Source organism: Nicotiana tabacum, chromosome 16 (genome assembly GCF_000715075.1).
Source record: "Nicotiana tabacum cultivar K326 chromosome 16, ASM71507v2, whole genome shotgun sequence".
NCBI lineage: Eukaryota > Viridiplantae > Streptophyta > Magnoliopsida > Solanales > Solanaceae > Nicotiana > Nicotiana tabacum.
Genome location: NC_134095.1, coordinates 79,521,215 through 79,537,198, shown reverse-complemented (window position 1 = coordinate 79,537,198; position 15,984 = coordinate 79,521,215). Strand labels below are relative to the sequence as shown.

Genomic DNA, 15,984 nt, shown 5'->3' with positions numbered 1-15,984 from the left:
AAAATTATAATTGTGGCATAAAATCAGGACTATAACTTGAATAATTTGTCCAACCTATTATATGGGATAAGGTATTCCAAAATTTTAGTATAAAAGTAATATTACAAGTTTTAGCTTATATCTCCGACCAAACGAATGATAAATTTATCCAATATAACGTGATAACCTACCTAATTCCTCGAACCAGACACCCCTATGAGAACACAGCCATCCCATTACCTAGCTAGGGGTGTATAGAGGAAACCGACAAACTGTACCAACTCAATAATCCGAGTGAAATCGAGAAAAAAAATCTGACTATAGTTTGGTTTGATTTGGTTTGGTGTTGGAAAAAAAATCCGACCATAATTGGTTTGGTTTTAACTAAAGAAAGTCAAACATAAACCAAACCAACTCGACATTACATATATAGAAATTTTAGATATATTTAATATATAAATATACTTATTGTGATGTAATTTATAAATATTTCTTAAAAAATTTCATAATTTTATCTTTTAAGGTATTATTTGAAGGTTGGACTTAGAACTTTTGAATGTTCCAATAAGTTTTATAGCCATTAATGTTAGTAAATTAAATAATGCTAACAAAAGCCCAAACCAAAATCAAATCAATACTAATGCTAACAAAAGACATTCAATTCACTACTACGAACGTGAATGAACTTATAAATATCTACTTTTTGTTTTGCAATAATTTAGATAAAAATCCATAACCTATTTTTATTTTTTCTTTAGTGTTTAGTCATGTAATTAGTACTCCCTTATTAGTCTACTTGTTTTAACATGACTTTTAGATCATGTTTATTTTTATTAAGGCTTTTTAATTAGCAATATTTATATTACATAATTTTATTGTCTTTTTGTTGAATATTTTAGGATAATGCCATGACACATCTCATATTTTATATTATTTTCTTGAAAAATACTTTATATAGTTGTATCTTACTAGGATTAAAGAAATATTTTGAGCAGAAGTTATATGTTTTGTTCTACGAAGATTTTACTGTAAAAAAACCTCAGAAAAATCCAAAACCCCCCGAAAACTCGAGAAAAACCGAGATTGAAAACCCCGAGTTTTATTGGTTTGGTTTGGTCTTTAGATTTAATAACCCGACACAATTAATTTGGTTTGGTAATTGTAAAATCCAAACCAGTCCGACCTATGTACACCTCTAACCATAGAGATAATATTAGAGTACACTATTCACATCACAACACGTGTCATAATATTTCTTAAATAAAGAACTTAAAGAACACATCCCTCCCATTATCATTCGATCACAATAGAGAATTCAAACAGAAAAGAAAAGAAGAAAGTAGTAGCGTAGACATGGAGAATTGGGGGAGGAAAAATCACAATCACATGGAGAGTTCTTTCTCTCTCAAGTCAACTAGTTTAACCCTTGTCTAAAATTGAAATCAATCGGAAAGTGACCCTTTATCTTTCTTAATTCTTTTTCTTTCTTATTTAATTGAGGGTCGGAGTCAGAGTACCAGAAGCGGGTTCGGCCGAACCCAATAGCTTTGATTCAAATCTTGTATTTGTCGTTAAAAATCTATCGAATATGAACAAATTATTAATTTAGAACCCAATAACTTAAAATGATTAGAATCCCAAAATCCATAAGATTGAAATCCTAACTCAGCCTTTGATTTTATTTTTTAATTTCTTTTTCTTGAGTTGTTTTTTCTTATTTTTTCTCTGCTATTTATGTTTCTTTGTTTTTTTTTCTTTTGCTTATTTGCATTATTTTTGACTATATTGTAGAAAGTGCTAGGAGCCTCTCCTTGTTCAAGTGTCATTTTTCTAAGATGTACAACTCGAGGAATGCCATGTTCTCATTGCATAATTCCTTTCTTTGATTTTTCGACTGTATTTTTTATTACTTTTCTTTTCTTTTTCCTTCCGTTTTTTTTTTTCACAAACACCATATATCCTTCTTATTATGCTTCTCCTTTTTTGTTTCCCTCTCTACCAAACATGTCCACTTAAAAGAAGATAAATTAAAGGAGCTTATTTGCCCTCTTTTCACCTACACTTTAGCTTTGTATTCTCCAAAAGAATTTATAACTCTCACTCTTTAATTATATATCTCTCACTTCCTCCTCTCCCATGGAGTGGAAACAGGGGCGGAACCACGAAGGGTCAAGCGGGTTCAGTTGAATTCGCTTCGTTGAAAAATTATATGTATATATAAAAAAATTGTATTTTAAACAAAGATATTCTTTATATAAACGATAACTTGAACTCATTGATGCAATTGCGCTGGCTGTCGAGTTGGTCCAGCGGGTTCAAAGTGTATGGATGGTACCGAGTTCAAATCCATACAGCGCTAGGTTTAATATTTTTTTAGCGGAAGGAGTTTTACGTACTACCAACACTTTGTCCCTTACCACCAAAGGATGTGGTGCAGTGGATAGGGCTACTCCTCCCTTAATTAGAGGTTTCGAGTTTGAGCCCTCCGTATAGAAAAATCATTGGTAGGGAGCGCTATCCCCGAATGGGGCCTTACCCGGCACGAATCGCAAATATAATCGGGCTCCATTGCGGGTACCGGACACTGGGTAGGAAACCAAAAAACACTTTATCCCTTCTGAATTTGTTACTCTCATGTCCTCTCCTTTTTAATTTTACTATTTTACTTTATTTTCTTTGGTTGAAATTAGTAATAATAATTATTCTATAGGTTAATTTGCTTTAAAAATTAAACCTACCTACAACATGAATTTTGATTCAAATTTTGAGGATATTTATTCAAATTATGTATTTGTTAGTTGAATTTAATTTTAGTCTATGTTGAAATCTCTATTTGTTTTATACTAAAATTTCTCACAAATTATTGGAATTATTTTAGTATTTATAAAAAAAATTATTCTCTTTTGTTTATAAATAACAACTTCTAACATAATAACAAGAAAAATTCTAGATTTTATATGAATATCTTAGAGCTAGTACTTTTTCTAAAGTGAATTTCTTGAAGTAAAATTTGTTAAATTAGATAGATAAATTGCTAAAAATAGAAACATACATCTTTTTGTATCTTTTTAAAAATATTTTTAACTTTTTTAAAACTATTGAGCGCGACCTTAATTAAAATGACTTTAGTTTGAGATTTTTTTAAGAAAAAAAATTGATCAAACCTTATATGTTTGTCATACCCAACACTGCCTATACTAATATCTATCGTTATTTTTTTCAAACCAGCTTGTATAAAGTCTTGGGTCCGTCACTGAGTGGAAATGGGAGAAGAGAAAAAATAGGTTAAAAAGTTTAATTGTAAAAATGTAAAAAATGGGGTTTGGGATTTTTTAGCCATTCCACACGCTTTATTTTTTGGGATAATTTCACATAAATACAACTCACACACCTGACTTGCAACATAACAGCCTAGATACCACTTTGCAAATCTATAGCCCAAGAAATAATAGGCTAATTCCCGAAAGAAAGCTTATTTTGCATATACAACCAGTTGTTTTCATTCTGTTGATTTTCTTTGATTATTAAGCATTTGATAAAAAAATGTAAATCAGGCACAACACAACTCAAAAATCCTGAATAATACATATTATCTGAAGGTAAGAAATTCAAAAACTTTTATGTGCAATTATTTGAAGCAATCCAACAGGATAAAAGAAAAATAAAAACTTGGTAAATGAATTGTAGAATCCCTCCAACGCTCATACAACACATTACACGAAAAAGAAGATGAGAAAGAAGTGTCAAACTTCTGTAGAGGCCTCTTACACACTAACAATGTATATACATCCTTATAAACTGAAAAATATATAATTATACAATATTATACACAAATATACACATTTATACACAATTATACAACAATGTATAACTTTGTATAAACATGTATAATAGTGTATAAGAGGTGTTTGTATATCCATATACACAATTATACACTAGTATACAATGTTGATACAAACTGCTACATAGTTATGATTTTTATACAAACCCAATTTCAGATTTGAGACTTCAAGGTCATAGTAATAATGGCCAGAACTTCAAACTTCAAAATCTTCCAACATTAGTGGTTATTTTTTGGTGCAAATCAAGTTTGAGAGCTATTTATTTTCAGATCTGTGTGTATTTTCATGTTTCTTTCAAAAATCTTCAATATTCTTTTGTTTGCCACCATGGACGACGGAGTAGGAGCCCGAGCCTTCTTAAGCCATTAATGGAAGAACTGCGTGGGGGGTAGAGGAGGGGGAATAAAGCTGCTGTGCTCCTCACAAATTGAAGTTGCTTCAGTTATTGACTAAGATAATCTGCGGAAAAGAGGGAGGCAGATATGTAGCAGATGCTGTGTGTTTGTAAGAGAAGCATAATACATTGTTAATGGCTAATTTTAAGAGAGTATGAGGGATCTATATGGGTTAGAAAGAAAGAAGTGAGGGGCGGTGAGAGAGAGAAGGGAATGAAGAAAGAAGAAAATAATAAAAACCCTAAAACTATGTCTTTAATAGTGGGCTAAAGGGTAAAAAGTTTCTTTCAAGTTATGTAAAACATGGGCTAAATAGGGTAAGAGCTTCAAATATGGACCATTTTTGGTTCGGCTATTAGGCCAATGGGCTGTAATTCTTTCTTATTTGTTTGGCAATGTACGTGCATGCCACATGGCCTTTTTAGGAGGTTACAATTCAAGGTGTATTTCTTTGCAAATTTAAAGAGTGTAAAAGATATTTTTTTTTACAGGTTGAAAAAAATTATGTATTAAGCAATGAAAATTTTAGTTTAGGACTGAGGCAGTAAGTTTTGTTAATTTCATGAACAATCTCAATCTCTAAATATGACAATTTCGAATAATTTTCTTAATAAACTGTCTTATTATCATGCATTTTAGCTATATACTTATATATGTAATTTTAGATTATCACTTATCTAATAAACTTTTTCTTCTGAATTTCCAATTAAATGGAAATTATTTGTGGTGAGGTTGATGCAGTATTTGACCAACATAAAGTATGTTACAAAAGGATACTTCCCCTGAACACAAAGAAACATTAAGGAAAGACAAAACTAGAAAAGAAGGCAAAAATTTCCACTATTTAAATATGTTAGCCAATGAGATGCAGCCGTACACAAGCATATTTGTTCCAGCTAGCAGCTGATTCCAACCTATAAATTTAGTTCTATGCTATATTTACTCACCATCATATCTCCACCAAATTTTAGTTCATAGATCACATTCGGACAAGCCAAAGCCACTTTGAACTGGAAATGACATACTTACCCTCTGCTCTTAACCATATTTTCCTCTGCATGTCCTAATCACCAACTGCAACTGAAGAAGCTTCAAGATCCATTTACAGTTTTATACTTCTCATTCTTTTTTGCTAATACTCAGCTCTATAAAGCTGTTTAGCTTCGTGGGTTCTCTTCAAAATCTTGATTTTTCATCTTTGTTTGGAGATATAGCTTGATTTGTCTGTTGCTATAAGGTCTGTTTTACAACTTAATGTTCATTCTTGGTGTTCATATAGATGGTGAATAGGTTGAAGTTGAGTTCTTTTGGCCATTTTAGGCCTAAAGATTTGAACTTTGGCGAGTTGAAGCATTGTCAAACTTGGGTTTTTCATTCTTTCAATAGGGTCCTTGTAATTGGATCCTTATTATTGTTGTTTCTTGTGGCAATAGGGTCTGGTTATTTCTACAATACAAATTCTTTTCCACAACCAATTGTTCTTGAAAATGCAGGAGATAATAGAACAAATACTAACTTTAGTGGTGAATGCAATTTATTTGTTGGAAATTGGGTGCCCGATGAAAGTTATCCTTTGTACAATGCATCAGAATGTCCATTTGCTGAACAAGGTTTTAGTTGTTTAGATAATGGTAGGAAGGATAAAGAGTATCTCAAATGGAGGTGGAAACCTAGGAATTGTGAAATTCCAAGGTTTGATGTTTATGTAATCTTGGAAAAGTTAAGGGGAAAAAGAATTGTCTTTGTTGGTGATTCATTAAGTAGAACTCAATGGGAGTCTATGATATGCATATTGATGACTGGTGTTGAGGACAAGAAGAGTGTATATGAAGTCAAAGGAAGAAAGATCACTAGACAGATTAGGCATTTACAAGTTCGATTTAGCTCCTTTAATTTTACAGTTGAGTTTTATAGGTCAATTTTCCTAGTACAACCTGGATCGCCACCAAAACGTTCTCCAAAGAGGATCAAGAAAGCACTAATGCTTGATAAGTTGGATGACATAAACAAGGAATGGATTCATTCTGATATTCTAGTTTTTAATACCGGTCATTGGTGGACTCCCACGAAGCTTTTTGAACTGTAAGTGATCTGGTCATGCTGAATTCCTTGTTCTTGAAGATGTCAGTTATTATTTCTTGCAAGAATCTTTACTTTCATTTGGTGTTTTTCCCTTGCTTAAGATGAAAAGTTTTTTCATACTATATACTGCTAACTCTCTTGTGTTAGAACTTTAGCTTGGAAACTTATCAACTATGTCTTTGCCGATTATTTAACATGCTCCTGAGTTGGTAAAATAAATGATGATGTTACTGATCATCAAATAATTATAGCACAAGTAGCTAACCTATTTCATTGTAATTTGATATAACCTAAATCTAGGAGACTTGTAGATTCATCACAGTTGTGTGATAACAATTTTTCGTTCAGCATATGCCTATGACTATCATTTTCTAGATTTTGAAATTTTGAGGTCACCTATCATGATGAAGTTACTGGTCATCAAATAATTGTAGAATAAGCCGTCAACCTATTTAATTGCATGAGTTCATGAACTAACATTGTTTGTCAATGATGAATATCGCTTTGAAACTAAAAAAAAAAAAACTCTAACTTGATATAAGCTAAGTTTCGGAGACTTGTAGATTTGCAGCAGTTGTGTTTCGTGGTTCGAAAATGGACACTTTTTCTCCTGTTCATGTCATTTTTTGTTTGCTTATTTCTTATAGGGAACAAAATGTTTGTCCTCTTCCTGGTTCCCCTGGTATCTCCCTAAAATACATGATTATAGTTATTCTGATTATAAAGATCGTCCTACTGTATAAATTTTTTTAACTCAGTCTCTCAAGTAGTGGACAACAATTTGTCATTTATCATGCCTACCTTTTAAATTCAATTTTTGTTTGATAGAGTTAGTCAATGTTTTCCTGATAATGAGGATCAGCCTTCATGTCAGAAAACTAACACTTTCAAGGTAAATGAAAAACTTCCCAGACTTATGTATCTGAAGTTGACTCATGGCCTATATTTTGGAACTGGATTATTGTGCTATTCTTATTTCATTTGAGCTTTTGCAACTAAAGCTGAATTATTTGATAATAGTTCTTAGTTCAACATGTGCGTAAGACTGCTATTATCTAGATTTTGAAAATTTTAGGTTAACTGTCATGCTAAAAATCCGTAAATATAACAAGGAAAGTTAACTTAGATCTTCTACATAATACGTGAGTTGCAAATAAGGGATGTCTTAATGCTTGTTCAACATCATTATGCAGCAAAACTTGATAAAAAGACCCCTCGCCGTATGAATACATTTCAATATCTGTTGCTTCTGTTGTTAAAGAATCGATTTGTTATGGATAAAAATAGAGCCTTTAGATTTCAAATGCCTAGTATAGGGATCATACTAGATAGATTTTCACAGTTCTGATTTACTCTGCTCAGGCGTGATTGTGTGTGTGAGAGGAAGAGAGTTTCCATCAGACAGTGTAATTATGCAAGAAATTGAACTACTTCTCTAAGTTGCTCCGACACGGCAGTTTAGATGCCGCACCCGTGTCAACGCGACACTAGTATGGGTGTGGGTATGGGATCCATACCGGATCTGGTCAAATAATTTTGGGTACTTTGACCACGACGGATGGAAAAATTCGAGACAAGATACAATTTGATTCTCGAAATCAGAACCAAAACTAGGGTAAATTTGAAGAAATTAGCATACTTCATCTGGGAAATCAATCCTTTACTTACCTACAACTTGAGGAAAAAAAAAATGTACACTTGACAAGCTATACATAAGTATTTTACAAAATTTCTCATAATTTAGAGATATTTTTATATTGATAGTTTTTTGAATTATTTTTAGCTGGATCCCCGCACCCGTATCCATACTAGTGTCCATATCCTCAAATCTTAGAATTTACATCTCTAGATCCGCACCTGTGTCCGAGCAACTTAGCTACTTCTCTTACTTATCAAGTACTTTAAGATGAATTCTATTACAGTTAAAGCCGTGGAGCTTTATGTGTTTTACGTGCTAGTAAATGCTTTTCTGAAGATACTCCACTATTCTGCACTTTTTATCGCGAAGTTACTTTACCAATTTGTCCAGAGAACTCTTCTGACATGCTTCTTCAGACAGGGGCTGGTACTTCCAGATTGACGGAAAGATGAAGCTCGGAATGACAATAAATGGTGCCTTCAATAAAGCCTTAACTACTTGGCATTCTTGGATCGAAAATAACATCAACTCTGATAGAACACGTGTATTCTTTCGGACTTTCGAAGCTACTCATTGGAGGTGTGCTCAATTTACTAATATAATGTGTTGGTATCCTTTGTCTTGGCTTTTTTACTTCTCTTAAAATTTCTGTCTAGGCTATAATTAAAGGTCAATTTGTCCGATAGTTGGATATAGTTTGTGTAAGAGCTGTTTATTCTCCACTTTTATCTCTTTTCTAAATTTGATGAGAGCCTTTTTATGCTTGAATCAGTGCTGGACCCCGTGAAAAATGCGACGTGACACGACAGCCCTGGTCGGAAACCAACGGCAAGGATAAGAATGCGTTTTCGGACATGATAATTGATACTGTGAAAAATGTAGCAATCCCTGTGACACTGCTGCATGTCACTCCAATGGGGGCATACCGAAGCGATGCACATGTTGGTAATTGGAGTGACAATCCATCAGTTCCAGATTGTAGCCATTACTGCTTACCTGGTGTGCCTGATATGTGGAACGAACTGCTTTTCACCTTTCTATTTTCGGAACAGCAATATCAGATTCATTAGCTTCATGATTATATTTTCTATTCTTTTCCTACTGAATCGATAATTCTCAGAATATCTGTTAGTTAAGTATTCGGGCTTGAACCCGTTGTCCTCTGTTCGATAGTTTGATTTCAACATTTGTTTACATTTTCTGCAGATTTTATTCAACTTGATTACCTTTGCCACACGAAAGTCTTGGTCATTTGTGAGCGAAAAAAGGGCCGCCGTGGGGGAGAGATTGAAGTACTTTTTTTTTTTTTTTTTTTTTTTGTGTGTGTGTGTATAGTCTACATAAACAGTGATGATTCCTATAGCCAGTCTCAAAGTAATTGAGATTAAGGCGCAGTAGTAGTATTAGTAGTTGTTGTTTATCGTGTGGTTCTTCGAGAGAGCTTGCACTCATGCAATTTATTAGGAATACGAAATTTGATTAATTAGAGGAAAACATGCCAAGGTGCCGTAATGGTCTGCGTGTGCAATTCGATCTGTCAAATCGTCTCTGGCTAAAAGCAATTTATTTAACTTTGTTAATGATTTCATAATTTCATTAGGCAAGCGAGAAACAATGGTGATAGCAAAATTTCAATATGAAAGAATGATGATGATTCGAGAAGAGAGTTAAATCACTCACCCAAGAAAGGCAAAGGAGAGAAAAAGGACTATCACTACTTGCAATTAGTTAATCTATAATTTTGTATTCGGCAAAGGGTCTGATCTGCCCCTCTACCATCGTCAATAGTTTAAATAAGCTCTCCGTTATACTATTAGAGCATTAAAGCCCCTGCCGTTATACTATTAAACACAAATACCCTTATCTTAACAAAGGGGGACGTGGCAGCCCAGGAACAAAAGGCCCAACCCTAGTTTTAAAATACTAGAAATGGCGTGGAGTAGCCACTATTTAAGGTGATATTTATTTTTTATCCAGTAATTCTAATGTTGAGCAAAAATAGCCACCACTCTATTAAAATTAATATGAGAAAACATTTTTACCCTTTCTTCCATTGCTTTTCTTCCCAAACCTATTACATACTTACGTTGTAACTGACGCAGACTGAAGCATCCCCATTATGTCAAAACAGTTTGGGAGAAATAAGCTCTAAAATCATTATTTTAATTTTTTAGTAGCTACTATTCTTTCGTTGTATCATCAACAACATCAACTAATATAAATAATATGACACAGACGAAGGCTCTAAATTTGGAGAAAAGAGAAAACATGAATATTAATGTTCTTGCAGATTTGATGAAGAGATTTTTTTTCAATCAAAGCCACAGTGATTTCGTTCATACTATACGAGTAAACAAAGATTAACGATTCAAACAATCAAGGCTCTTGATACCACATGTAAGCATAAACTTTAATTCATATAAGGAATCTTGAACATGATAATCTTACATATAAGTTCAAAAGTTAAGGACATGTAGTCCTAAAGTCCTGAACTTAGAGTTACAAGTTCAAAAGTTAAGGAAAGGTAGTTCTGAACTTAGAGTTACAAGTTCAAAAGTTAAGGACAAACAGTCCTTAACTTACAGTTACAAGTTCAAAAGTTAAGGACATGCGTCCTTAACTTACAGTTAGAAGTTCAAAAGTTAAGGACAATATGTCCTTAACTTAGACTTACAAGTTCAAAAATTAAGGACAGACAGTCCTTAACTTACAGTTACAAGTTCAAAAGTTAAGGACAATATGTCCTTAACTTAGACTTACAAGTTCAAATGTTAAGGACACTTGGTCCTGAAGTTTGAGTTCCAAGTTCAAAAGTTAAAAGACAATTGGTCCTGAACTTAGACTTACAAGTTCAAAAGTTAATGACACTTTGTCTTGAACTTAGACTAACAAGAACAAAAGTTAAGGACATACAGTCCTTAACTTACAGTTACAAGATCAAAAGTTAAGGACAATAGATCCGTAACTTTGACTTACAAGTTCAAAAGTTAAGGACACTTGTTCCTCAACTTTGACTTGCAAGTACAAAAGTTAAGGACACTTGGTCCTGAAGTTTGAGTTCGAAGATCAAAAGTTAAGGACACTTGGTCCTGAACTAAGTTACAAGTTCAAAAGTTAAGGACATGTAGTCCTGAAGTCCTGAAGTTAAGTTCAAAAGTCAAGGACATGTAGTCCTGAACTTAGAGTTACAAGTTCAAAAGTTAAGGACATATAGTCATGAAGTCCTAAAGTTAAGTTCAAAAGTTAAGAACATGAGCAGAAAAGTATTTTCGTCCTAACAATTAAAGTTTATTAAAGCAACGTCTCAAAACTAAAGACAGTTTAAACAGTGGCTTAAAAGTAAATACATATGTTATTAGTGGCTAACCGTGCAATTCGCCCTATAAAATACCAATAATTGAAACCCACGGTAAGTTTACCTGTTATCTGACCCATATCATCCACTAGAATATTAAAAAAAATTTGGTCACCATCCTCTTCTTCTTCCTTTCTTCTATCAGTACGTAGTTGCACCACCATTAACAATGGCAATTGAGATATTCCTACTGGAATAGCAACCAAAGGTTTGTTATAACCAAACTCCCGGACTGTAGAATCATGGTTCAATTCCAGGAATGAACCTCTTATTCACTTCTAATACTTAGAATTAAACGACGGAATAAGGGAAAACCCATCGAAGAACCATAACTATCTGAAGAAGGCATTTGTAATCCAATACACAGAACCTCCTACATAATCTTTTCCCTTTAGTCAAATAATACTTCCTCAAAATCTTTAAAACAGCTCTACTCAGAATATAACATATCCACGTAAAATAACTTCAACCAGGGCAATTTACGTAACACCAAACAAGAAAAAGAAAATTAGTTTACAAAAAGATAAAAAGAAGGAAGAAAAGCCAGCATAAAACCAGCATGTCTAAGTCCCAATATTGCAATCCTATAAATATCCAAAAGGAAACAAAAATAAAAACAAAAACAAGACTACACACCATAATTCAGCAAAGCTAAGGAACCATTTTAAACGTTTGAACAGTTACAATTTCAAACCAAAACCAAACCCCTCTTCAAATTCAAATAGAAAAATTAACAAAAAAACCTCAAGAACATCCAGATTCAAGCATAAAAACAGACACCAGATCAAATTCAATTCCAAGAATTAGATTCTAAGAAATAAACCTAAAAATTCTGCAAAAAAATAAAAGAAACAAATAAAAAGATTGTAACTTTTGATGTCAAGTAATTCTACAATCGATTCTATAAAATTGTAGAATTTTGGAGATTTTATTTGTTACAACTTCTTTGGTGCAAGGAGAAAGGAAGAAGGAGAGTTCTTTTTCTTGTTGAGGGTGGTTATTTGAGGGGGGATATGGGTCGGGTAACGGGTAAACTTACGGGTGGGTTTTAATTTTGGGCATTTTAAAATTGGGATTGGGCCTTTTTCTCCTGAACTGACACGTGTACCTCTGTTAAAATTAAGAGTACTTTTGAACCAAAGCATAACGGTAGGAGTTTATATATACTATAGTATAACGGAGGATAATATTAAATAATTTTTAATAGTAAATGGATATATTTGGCCATTTTTCGCTTTGTATTAAACTTTACATCGTTAAAGCTGGAACTGAGTTCTCCATCTTGGGAAATTAGGGATGAACAAAAATGTATGTTCATAAATTAAGGAACAAAATGATCTGTATGATGGAAGGGATATTAAAATCCATGCACGCCCAAAAGCTTTCACACATAGTTCGGTTATTTTAGTGCGACAAAAAATTAGTTTTGTGAAATTTATTTGTTTGTTCTTTTTTTTTTACTCACGGCCGAGCTTGTACCGAGGATCCAATCGAAGACGAGTCCCATTGTTCAATTTAAGATCAGGTTTGGTCATTACATTGCAATTGATTTAATCGTTTATTTTGTCCTTAATTCATTTATCTCTTATTCTTAATTATTTGTATTGAATTAAACCACGTACAAATTTAATTGTTACTTTGGGTAAACATAATGTTTTTCTGTGTCATTTTTCAACGGGGCTAAAAGAATCTGGCACAAATCCACCCTATAGAATAGAATGTGTAAAATTGTTTTTATCTGTATGTTTGCTTTGGGGCTAAAAGAATATGGTGCAACTCTACCCTATAGAATAGAAGCTCTCAAAACCTTTCGTGTGATCGTGTCAATGTCCCCCTGTCTTGTGGTGTAGGACACTAGATCACTTAAGCAAAAGAATAAGGAGAAAGAAGTAAAGCTAAAGAAAAAGTGTTTTCTACTACAATCAAAACATAAATATTAAGCCTTCCTAATATCTTCACATGAGAGCCAAGTCTCTGTTTACTTGGAAGCATTCCCTACATTAAAAAGAGAACAAAAAGAACCAAGAGAGACAGAAAAAAAAAAAAAATTAAAACTCCATACTTATAAATAAGAAAAGTTCTAGTACTTCTCTTCATCACAACATCAAAAGGATTCAAGAATTTGCACCAAAATTCTTATATCAACTTTCCAAGATTATACATAACTATGGCTAACAATGTGAATAACTTCCCATTTCCACATTTCCCTCCTCCTCATCCCATCTCTCCACCACCAAAACCCCACCCTCCTCCTCCTCCGCCTCGTCCTCATCCTCATCCTCCACCATTTGTTCCACCACCATCACCACCCCCTTACAGTTATATCATAATAATATTCGTTTTCTCGACGTTCGGTTGCATTTTACTTGGCCTAGCAATACTTTCTTTCTGCTGCTACTTGAAGAAAAAGAAGAAGACAACAGTAGTTGAAGAGAAAGAAGTGAAGCATATTGATGAGCATTTGAGAATTAAGGAAGCTATTGTTCAAGGACCCCATGGGAAACCTGAGACTGTGGTACTCTCTGTAGAAGAAGATTTCCATGAAAAAGATGATATTATAAGGACAAAGAAAGAGTTAGAAGAAGCACATAAGTTTCATGCTAATAAAACTTCAGAAATTACACCTTCTGCTCTTGAAGCTGGACATGTACACTACTCTTCAACTTCTTCTTCTGGACATGGTCACGGCCAAACATGAGCATCAAGTCACGAATTACATTTTAAAATAAATTGAAAGTATGAGAGTAACCACTGTACAAAAAAGCTGCTCTTCTTTCTTTTAATGTTTCAATTGCCTTATTAGAGGCTAATGGTTGATCATTCTATCAGAAGTACTAAGTACAGTCAACACTTTCTTTGTTATGCCAATTAAATTGTTTTATTTTCTACGAATTTTGTTGCTACTTGGAACATATTATTACGTTAAGATTTGATATTTCAAATTACTATGACTTGTGGCACTTTGTGTTGGTAAATGTATAGATAAGCCAAAAAGTGTTTATAAGCTAGTATTGATCAGCTTATAAGCTTAGTTAAACAATTTCAAAATAAGTTTCTACTATAACCGGTTATAGTAGGTTGCACCCTATTTTTCAAATTGTTGATGATAAGCTATAATATAGTCACTTATTACACTCTAATTTACTGCACTTTAATTGAGTTTGAGTTTTAATCGCTAGTGTTTTGCACTAAATATGTGTTTTATGCCTTGAGGAGTGATTCCGATCTATGTAGGCATTATGGAATGAATTCAAGTGATTTGGAGCTTTGAAATCTGAGTAAAAGCCCAAGGAATTAAGCCGGGGCCGTGTTCGGGGATCAACAGATGATAGTTAAGAACGAAACGAAGAATCGAGCAGGCATACAATGCATTGTCTAGTAAAATGCACATAACTTTTTGCTTAGAACTCCGTTTGAGCTGCACAATATATCGTTGGAAATCTATTTGAAAGGGCTACAACTTTTATGTTTTGAATTTTCGCAAATTCTCACTACCGCGCCTCATGGGGCGGCGCAAGGCGCGGCGCATCAGTGTAAAAACTGGCCTGACAAGAAAAATGCAAGGCAACTGAGAACCTCCACTAGCGCGGCGCAGGGTGCGGCACGCCTGTACAAATTTTACAGAGCCAGAGTCCTATTTCGCACAGTAAAAGGTGTTTCGTCTGAGCCCAACCCTACTTGGTATAAATACATATAAAAACGCTATTTTGAGGACTTTTGACACATCTTAGACCTAGGGAGAATATTTTGGACATATTTTAGACCAAAGGAGAACACACCACGCTTTGGAGGAGGCTTCTAACTAGTTTTTCTTCTCTTCTCTTCTTTTAATCTCATAGTTTATTAGTTAGAATTTTGGGTGCTACATGAACGTTGTGGTTTGAAGCTTGAATTGTTCTTATTATTTTATCATATTGGTTTATTTATTTAATCTTGCGCTTAATTATTTGATTGCTTGATCACCAATTGAATACTATCTACGAATCTAGGATTGAACTAGGGAGAGAGAATTCAAGATTGCATATAAGATTGAGTAGAGCAAGATCTTAACTCTGGGAGGGGGGTGGGGATTTGTGGTTAGGATAGGAATATACCTAATCGCCTTGCTTGGTTACTATACATGAATTATTAATGTGTTCTTGTTAATTCTAATTCCATAGTAATATAGGCGTTTGATTAGCTTGAATAGGCGAGTTGTACTTCGGGAGAAGGCTACGACCAATATTAACTCTGTCAATCAATAAACCAGATAAATTAATTAGACGATTTAAGTGGAAAACTCAACGGGATTGTTAGCTAACCCATAGCTCTAGAATATTCACTCACATAGAATTCGGCTTTACGTTTGTCGTTGTTTTCTTTAATCTCTTAATTTGTTACTTTAGATTAATTTTAATTAAATATTATACATTAGGATTCGCTTGAATAGATTAATTGTTTGGTTTAATTTAGTTGATAGTTAATTACAAGTCTCTATGGGTACGATATCTGGACTTACAATCCTATATTACTTGTCGACTACGTATACTTGTGTGTGCGTTTGGGAGCAACAAGTTTTTGGCGCCGTTGCCGAGGACTTAGAAATTAACTATTTTACTAGATTAGATTTTTATTTTTTATCTATTTAAGTTTTAAATTTTAGTTTAGTGTAGTTAGTATTATAATTTTCTTTATGGCATCTTTGAACAAAAA

At 33.4% G+C, this 15,984-nt stretch overlaps 2 protein-coding genes across 2 annotated transcripts; both read left to right on the top strand.

Moving 5' to 3' along the window:
* Window positions 1-5,159: 5,159 nt before the first annotated feature.
* On the top strand, window positions 5,160-9,175 carry LOC107793619 (protein trichome berefringence-like 7). Its single transcript, XM_016616011.2, has 3 exons — window positions 5,160-6,298; window positions 8,358-8,516; window positions 8,710-9,175. Exons 1-3 carry the CDS (start codon window positions 5,496-5,498, stop codon window positions 9,005-9,007), a joined length of 1,260 nt encoding a protein of 419 aa, XP_016471497.1. The 5' UTR covers window positions 5,160-5,495; the 3' UTR covers window positions 9,008-9,175.
* A 4,102-nt stretch (window positions 9,176-13,277) lies between these two features.
* On the top strand, window positions 13,278-14,180 carry LOC107793618 (uncharacterized). The gene has a single exon (XM_016616010.2). The coding sequence runs from the start codon at window positions 13,460-13,462 to the stop codon at window positions 13,988-13,990; it is 531 nt and encodes a 176-aa protein (XP_016471496.1). The 5' UTR covers window positions 13,278-13,459; the 3' UTR covers window positions 13,991-14,180.
* Window positions 14,181-15,984: the final 1,804 nt, after the last annotated feature.

Coding starts and splice junctions, on each gene's coding strand:
- LOC107793619 (XM_016616011.2), top strand. CDS start 5,496: ATGGTGAATAGGTTGAAGTTGAGTTCTTTTGGCCATTTTAGGCCTAAA. Junction 6,299..8,357: donor CCCACGAAGCTTTTTGAACT/GTAAGTGATCTG, acceptor TTCTTCAGACAG/GGGCTGGTACTTCCAGATTG. Junction 8,517..8,709: donor TTCGAAGCTACTCATTGGAG/GTGTGCTCAATT, acceptor TGCTTGAATCAG/TGCTGGACCCCGTGAAAAAT.
- LOC107793618 (XM_016616010.2), top strand. CDS start 13,460: ATGGCTAACAATGTGAATAACTTCCCATTTCCACATTTCCCTCCTCCT.